The following is an 8089-nucleotide window of genomic DNA, read 5'->3' as shown; positions in this document are numbered from 1 at the left end:
TTTAGCAAAACCAACAAGATTTATTCTGTGAAAAGCTCTTGCGTGAGGTCCCGCGGTCTGAACAGAGGTGAGGGGGCTGGGGGAGGAGGGGAGTCATACCCAAAGGATTGCTGCTCATCCTCTTATAGGGGCCCTTGTCCAATGAGTGGTTGCCACAGCGTTATAGCATCCTGTCCTGGCCAATGGGAGACAATGTTTCTGTTCAACTGGTGGTGGGTGGCTGAAGGCCTAAAGGTTCCCACTGGTAGGAACCGCCATGTTTCTTTTCCCTTCCCCCAGACCCTGCAGCATGGTGGTTGGGGCGCTGGACACGCCCACATGGCTAACTGCAGGTGGAGTCCCGGACCTGGTGACTTGCTGTCCCACTTTCGCTCGCTCGCTCTCCATTTACTTCTCTTGGTGTTAGGGCTGTCAGATATCCGAGGTCCTGACAGGCAGGTTTCTCATTCAGGTGAAGGCATCTGAAAACTCTGCACGCAGACTGCCTGCCCGCCACTGCTTTTCCTATCATCAGAGTTTGTGGCTGCCCAAGTCCACAGCTGAACCTTCTGCAATCAAAGTATCGCAGGTTAATCTGCACATTTTCGGAGCTCGGAAGGGCGAACCCACACGCTCAGAGGCCGCATGGAAAAGCTATTGTTTTTAACCTGACCAGAGACAGAGAGGAGGAAAGTGAGAAACAAGCCACCAGGTCTGGGATTCAAACCGTGGTTGGCCACATGGCAGTCCAGCGCCTCAACCACCACTCCACCTACTATTGCTAAGAATTTTCCATTTTTATGAAGTCCAGTTTATCCATTTTTTCCTTTCGTTGCTTGTGTTTTTCATGTAATATTTAACAAATTGTTGCCTAATTCAAGTCATGCAGATTTTCCTGTTTCCTTCTGAGAGTTTCATAGTTTCAAGCTTTTACATTTAGATCTCTGGTACATTTTGAGTTGCTTTTTTGTCTGTGATGCAGAGAGCCAAACTAGTAGCCCTGCCTATGGATAGCCAGTGTCCAGCACCACGTGTTGAAGAGACCGTTCTTTCCTATCGCATAGTCTCGGCACCCTCCTCAAAAATCAGTTGACATAGGCCGTGCCTGGTGGCGCAGCAATAATGTCATTTTCCATGGTGCTGAAGCCACACGAGAAGGTCCTAGGTCCTCATCCTGAAGGGAGACACGTACACAGCAGGCATGTGTAGTTACCCTGGTTGGCCGGGGGGTGGGTGGTGGCATGAAGACCCTTATAGGGGTATCTCTCTCCCTGTCTCTTTCTCTGTCCCTTTAATGTAAGAAATAAACAAACTAGAAAAAATTTCAACTGGAGCCCGTTCTGTGGTGTAGTGGTTAAGGAAACTGGATGTCACGTGGCCGACGATGCGGTTCAAATCCAGGCCCTGGTGGCTTGAAAAACACACCAGGCACATGTGTGTGCATGCACACCCAACGGGGATGGCAACAAGGAAGAGAAGGGATTGTGGCCTGATTATGCCCCGTCGGTGGGTGGTTTTTTCCCTCTTCTCCCTGTCTGTTTTATCTCTAGCAACTACATGTGCCCTTTGGCAGTTAAAGAGAAAGAAAATAACCGATTGGCGTAGACACGTGGGTCTCCCTCTGGGCTCTCAGTCCACCCACTGATCCGTGTGTCCGTCTCTGAGCCACGGGCACCACTGTTTTGATTACTATAGCTTTGTAATACGTTTCAAAATTAGGAAGCGTAAGTCCTTCAGCTTTGGCCTTCTTTTTTGAGATTGTTTTGGCTATTCAAGGTCCTTTGCAGCTTGTTGGGGTCTGGTTTTTGTTTTTTAAGTTTTGCCATAGGGCCTGTGCACTTGCAGAAGAGAGAAAGTGAGAGGGGAAGTGGAAAACCACCCCCAGGGGGACGGCCATGCTGCAGTCCCTTCTCTTCCCTTTTCTCCTCTCAGAATTTTGGGCATGTATGGGGCCGGCAGGTGGCTGCGTGGTGATTAAGGGTGCTGGGTCCCACATGGCTGACTGCCGTTCGAGTCCCAGCCCTGGCAGCTTTCTCCCCCTTTCTCTTTCTGTCCCTCTCTGGGCAAATTAAAAGAAATGAATAAATAAATAAAGTTAAATTTAAAAAATAATTTTGGGCATGTATACATGGGCCTAGTATGATTTTCAAGCCTCCGGGTCTGGGACTTGATCTGCAGCTGGCCATGTGGGAATCCAGCGCCTTAACCACCATGTCACCTGCTGCCCCCAGGGGTCTGGGTTTTTGACTGGGTCTACCACCAAGGACAAGAAGTCTGACATTTATTCCTCTCACTATGTTTGTGTGTTTGTTTAAAGAATGATTTCATTTTATTTTTTTAAATTTGCAGTAGGGTGCGTGTATTCACCAGAGAGAAACAGAGAGAGAGGGAAAGTGAGAAACCGAGCCACCGGGTCTGGGACTCGAACCATGATCAACCACTTGGGAGTCCAGCGCCTTAACCACCATGCCACCTGCTGCTCCCCCCACTGTGGATTTTCTAGCACCAGGTTCTGTGCCCAAGTATGAGTGGACAGCTATATTCCATGTGCTTCGTCTTCTAGGTGAACAACTTCGTGATCTTTGAAGGCTTCTTTGCCCACCAACATCGTAAGTTTTCTCCCCTCGTGTTGCTTATGTAGGTGGGTGAGGGGGAGAGAGGTGGACTCCAGGTCCCAGTGCCCCCTCACTGAGGGCACCACCACTTCCTTCCTCACAGGGCCCCCCGCTGCCTCTCTGAGGGCAACTCGACACTCTCGGGCTGCTGCAGTTGATCCTGTGCCCGCTGGTAAAGGCCGCATTGACTGGGTGGGACTAGTGTAGCCGGCTAGTTCACCGCAGGCCGTGGGGTACCGTGCTGTCTGTGGGCAGTCCGGGGAGCTGTAAAGCAGCCCACGTGTCCAGCAGTCACTCGCGTTTGCTTCTGCCCCCGTGGGAGCCCGGTGGAGTTTCTACTTGGCAAGACTTGTGACTAGCCAGCTCCCTGGGAGCCCGTTTGACAGTGGAGCCTTCCACTGGTTCAGGCCCATCGGACAGGCCGGAGTTGCTTTCCTTTGTCGGCCATGCAAGTTTCTGTCAGCCTGTGGGGCCTGGAGATGCAGATGGCCCTTCCATTTCCAGAGTAGAATGGTGACATGAAAGGGCGACAGTTTTTTTTTTTTTTAGAGTTTTTTGTTATAGGGCGTGTATGTGCCTCTTGCCAGAAAGACAGAGCGAAAGAGACAGAGAGATAGAAAGCAAGAAATCACCCCCAGGGGGGATGGCCACACTGCAATCCCTTCTCCTCCGCTCTCCTCTCAGGATCTTGGGCACGCACGCACACGCACCTGACGTGAGTTTAAGCCATTGGGTCCGGGACTCGAACTGCAGTCAACTATATGGGAGTCCAGAGACATCGCCATTACACTAACTGCTGGTCCCTGGTCTACAGTTGAAATGTTAGGTTTAGAAGATAACGTTCAGAATGTTCTCATCTCCAACCAAATAACAAACTGATGTGGAGAGAGCAAACCGAGGAGGTCCTCGGATGCTGCTCATGCTCGTCCCACGCTCAGACACACGCACAGGCCCCTGCAGGCTGGGCTCGCCCTCCCTCTTCCCTGGCACTCCAGGCAGAGCAGCACGGCCTGCTGCCCCTTCGGGCACCGGCTTCGTGGCCAGCTCCCACCTTCCCAGCAGGAGGCGAGTAACCACAGCAGTCGTACGGTCACCAGTGTCTGCCGCCTGCAGGTGCTGGGAGGCGCTTTGCGTCATGGCTCCTTCGGTTTCCGGGCTTGTCCCACCTAGGGCCTGACGTGCAGGCTGGGAGAGGGCATGAGCACCGAGGAGGACAGGGACGGGGTAGGGGCTGCTGGGCCATGAGCCACCAGGCCACCCCGAGGTCAAAGCTGAAGTGAACTCGCTGAGCGGTCTCTCAGTCGCCACACGTGGTGGAGACCCTCCTGAGAGGGAGGGAGGGAGCAGGAGGAGAACCGAGGGGCAGGCCCAGTTGAATGGGATGCCAGCCTCCCACTGACTGACAGCTCCTTTTCAGATGCCCACATTTCTTCCTCCTCTTTGCTTTGTCCCTAATAAAACTCCAGTCTCCTCCCATCTGTGCAGGAAGGAGAGGTCCCCCCACCTCTCCAGAGCAATTCCATGTTAACCAAGGGCTTTGTCCGTCTCATCTAGAGAAACTCAGGGTCCTCGCTGGCCCGGCCGTGACCATTCCACTGCCCCAGAACCCCAGGGGGGCCTGACAGCACCCGCTGACAGTAAGAGCTCGCCTCCCCGTGGCCACCCTCTCCTGCATCTCCCAGGCCCCGGAGTCTCCCCTGGACCCCTAACTCTGTGTTTGGCCCACTCCTTCTGGCTCTCCTCCAAAGTGTTCCAGCATTCCCCCAAAGTCCCTTCTGGTGTGCTGGCATGGCCACCGCGCTGCTTCAGCCATGGAGTTCCAGGAGGAACTGTCAGGGCGCAGAGGTTTGGGGTTGTGGGAGTACGGGCTGGGAGGAGGGGTGCAAAGTGTGTCCCCTACGCTCACCTCGCCTGTGTCCCCTCCACCACCAGCTCCAGCACGGAAGCTGCCGCCCAAGAGAGCAGAGGGCGACATTAAGCCATACTCCTCTAGCGACCGAGAGTGTAAGAGGGGCTGGGGAGGGTGTCTGGGCCTGGGCACAGGAGTGTGAGCCTGAGGGAGAGGGGAGAGGCTGCTTGGGAGCATGAGCCTGAGGGAGAGGGTGCTCGGGGGCAGGGTGGGGGCCCTCGGCCTTCTTGTCTGGGGCTCCGATCTGTACTGTCATGGCTGCCTTTTGCTGTAGGGCGCATGCGCTCGCCAGACAGACAGAGACAGACAGAAAGTGAGAAATCACCCCCCAGGGGGGATGGTCACACCGCAATCCCTTCTCCTCCATTGTCCTCTAAGGATCTTGGCACGCATGCACATGTGCCCGGCATGAGTTTAAGCCACCGGGTCTGGGGCTCGAACCATGGTCGTCTGTCTACGTGGGAGTCCAGCGACATAGCCATTATGCCAACTGCTGGTTCCCTCATGGCTGCCTTTTCTCTCACTTGCTCTTCACTCTCTTTCCCAGTTCTGAAGGTAGCTGTGGAGCCTCCATGGCCTCTTAACAGGGCCCCTCGTCGGGCCACGCCTCCAGCCCACCCACCACCCCGCTCCAGCAGCCTGGGGAACTCGCCAGAACGGGGTCCCCTCCGCCCCTTCGTGCCAGAGCAGGAGCTGCTGCGTTCCCTGCGCCTGTGCCCCCCACACCCCACCGCCCGCCTCCTGCTGGCTACCGACCCCGGGGGCAGCCCAGCCCAGCGCCGCCGCACCAGGTAATGGGGTGGGGGGTAGTGGCCAGGGAGCCTCGGCTGCCAAGGAAGGTGTTAGCAGTGGCAGAGGGTGGGTCCCACAGGGTGGCTTGCAAACCTTGCTGGGTGCGCGTGTATGCTCACCCAGGATCCCAGCAGGAGAGGAGAAGGGAACGGGTCCCCCTCCAGTGGGGGCACGTAGCCTGTGGCAAATTAAAACAGACAAGAAGGAAACAGCAGAGGGCAACTTGAATCCACCAGAGACATCAGACAAGATGGGTGGCCTGGGGTCCTTGCAAGAATGCGGGAGTGCTCTGCGAGGAGGTGACAGGGAAGGAGTAGAAGCTGGGGCCCGGTGCTAGCGTGAGTTAGGGGAAGGGTGGGAGGACGCCGAGCGCCCGATGGGGAGCCTCACCCTTCTCAGATCGGGCAGTCCTAGCCTGACCCTCATGGGGAAGGGCCACTGTCTGGCAGCTGGGTGCCACTGGCTCCTCTTCAGCGCCTGTGGCCAGGAGCGTCCAGCAGGCAGGGAGTGGGCAGGGAGTGGGCATCTCCTTTATCCTCTCCCTGGCTGTCTCTTCACCTCTGACTTCTCTTTTTCTCTCTCCCCCATTTTCCCTCTCCCGCCCTCCCATCCATCCATCCTTCCATAGCTCCCTGCCCCGCTCTGATGAGAGTCGATACTGACCCACAGCTCCCCTCCCCTCCCCGGGAGGCCAGGGGCAGCAGAGGCCCCTCTTCCATTGCACCCTCCAGGACCCAGTGGAACCTGACAGTCCCTAGGGGCCCTTTCTCCCCTTCTCGGACAGCTGGGTTGTCAGGGTCCCCCACAGCCTGACACTTGCTAGCTCTTTCTCACCACAGAAAGCTCTCCTCTCCTGACGTGGGCTCCGACACCCTCCTACAGACAGCCCGCCGTTGCCAGATCCCTCCTGGGCGGCTCGTTTTAGCACCTAGAGAAGCACACGCACTGTGGACTCTGGACTCCGTGGAGGGCCAAGGGCTTCCTGTGTCTAGGAAACCTTTTAGGGAGTCCTGCCCATAGCATAACCCAGACCCCCAGCTCCGGGTGGTGCTCAGAGTGCTGCTTGCTGCCCTCCACACTTGGTCAGCCTGCCAATGCCAGCTGACGAGTGCCCGTGTCCAGACAGTCCAGGTCGTAGGTCAGGGACCTGCAGCTCCCCACAGGGACCGACATTGCCAAACTCCAGTTCCCGTGTGTATGTGTGTGTGTGCGTGAGGGAGCCCCAACCATCGGTACTGTGGTATCTCTGAAGGAGACACCAACACCACCGTTTCCCCCACATCCCGATTCTCCGAGGACGTTTGTGTTTTGGCAGGAGATCCCAGCCAGTACCTTGGGATCACTCTTAGCCGTGTTTCAGAAGAAAAGCGGATCTGCTAGATCCTAGAATCCCTCTCCTCTCTGTCCCTCCCCGGTAGCTAGATGCTGTATACTCCTGTCTTGTGAGACCGTCTTGAGATGGGGACCGTTCTTCCTCTGGCCTGCCTCTCTCCTCCATAACAAGAACCTCCTTCCCTGCTCCGATCCTGGGTGTAGATAGTCTGCCCCTTACCCTCTGAATGTATGGTAGATCAGGTACCCCGGCCCCCGTGTTCCCCAAGTCCTTGGGAGCAGGATCTCCCTCTCTTCACCTCCTCCTCCCTTTTCCCCCTCTCAGTGTTGTCTGAATAAAGTGTGAATTCGTGTTTTCTAAACTGACATTTTCAATGAAAAAAAAAAACTAAAAAAAAAGCCATAAGGTGTCAGCCTCTTTTGTGTGTTCCCCCCATTTTCCCGGCATCTCGGAACTCTCGTTCTCATCCTCCTCGCTTCTGAGATGAGGAACTGCACCGAGAAGCCGCCACGCTTTCCTTGCAGGATCTGGTGTCGGCCTCCCCACCTTCATGGCTGGTTCTTCTGCAGTTTCTGTGTCCTCCCACATGGCCCGGTCCCTTCCAGGCAGGCTCTGTCCTCCCACATGCCCTCCAGGAACCTCTGGCTCTCCTCAGTGGCCTCTGCCCGCCCTGTACCACGGCCAGCCCTGCTGAGACGTCGGGCCTTACCAGCATCTCAGGTCCTGCCTGTGTCCGCGGGCTCCTCCCGCTGCGCCCCGCTAGACCCCGGGGTGTCTCGAGACAGGTGCTCACTCCGTCAAGGTGCAGTGCAGTCTGTCACCCTATTCCAGACGCAACCTCCCTTCCCCGAAAGGCCTCGTCGCTCCCCATGTCTTTCTGTCTCAGGTATCTCAGACTTAGGGTAACCATGTTTTCCAAGCCACATATACAGCCCCCGCCCAGGAAATTCTTTTTTGTGTGTATGTGAATCTTTTATGACCATCTGAGTCACGTGGCCATACATTTAACATGCTACCTCAACTAAGAACATGTCAGGGCTGCTCCGGAACATGCCGGGGCATGGAACGAACTCAGCTCCCTATGGCCGGGGCTCAGCTTAGGTTAGAAGTCCGTCAGGGTGAGACATGCCTCTCTGTTCCTGTGCCCTCCCTTACTCCTCTCCGGTTCCTCCATGCCCACCAGCTCTCCTCCTGTAGCCTCTTCCCCATCATCTCCCATTTTGTGAACGCGCCACCAGCCCCCCCACAAATCCCTCCTAACGCGCCCATAAGCCCCTCCCTAAGGGCTCAACTCCGGGGCTCGCCCTGCGGGTCTCTGCGGGGGTTTAATTTGGACACAGCACGAGTGCGTTCCTTCTATCAGTGTATTAAAGCGGGGCACCTAAGACTTGCAGAGTCTGCTCCACGGCACCCCGATAACCCTCTCCCCGTCTCCCCACCTACCAGGTCTGCCAGTGACGA

General features: G+C 56.2%; 1 protein-coding gene across 8 annotated transcripts in view; it reads left to right on the top strand.

Annotated features, from left to right (window-relative positions):
• The window catches only part of LOC102486128 (alpha-tubulin N-acetyltransferase 1), a 21621-nt gene extending 13778 nt beyond the window's left edge, over window positions 1-7843 (top strand). For 4 of the 8 annotated variants that reach the window (XM_014586973.2, XM_014586978.2, XM_014586977.2 and 1 more), the window contains exons 7-11: window positions 2543-2588; window positions 2698-2766; window positions 4527-4598; window positions 5051-5294; window positions 6135-7843. In XM_014586973.2, the coding sequence (XP_014442459.1) occupies window positions 2543-2588; window positions 2698-2766; window positions 4527-4598; window positions 5051-5294; window positions 6135-6315 (612 nt within the window). In that variant the 3' untranslated portion in view covers window positions 6316-7843. Of the gene's footprint in view, window positions 1-2542; window positions 2589-2697; window positions 2767-4526; window positions 4599-5050; window positions 5295-5923 lie in introns of all 8 variants that reach the window. The other 4 variants (XM_006146310.3, XM_006146309.3, XM_014586975.2 and 1 more) reach the window with 4 other exon arrangements.
• Window positions 7844-8089: the final 246 nt, after the last annotated feature.

This window comes from Tupaia chinensis, unplaced genomic scaffold, assembly GCF_000334495.1.
Source record: "Tupaia chinensis unplaced genomic scaffold, TupChi_1.0 Scaffold000176_1, whole genome shotgun sequence".
Taxonomy (NCBI): Eukaryota; Metazoa; Chordata; class Mammalia; order Scandentia; family Tupaiidae; genus Tupaia; species Tupaia belangeri.
This window is presented reverse-complemented; position numbering and strand designations above follow the sequence as displayed.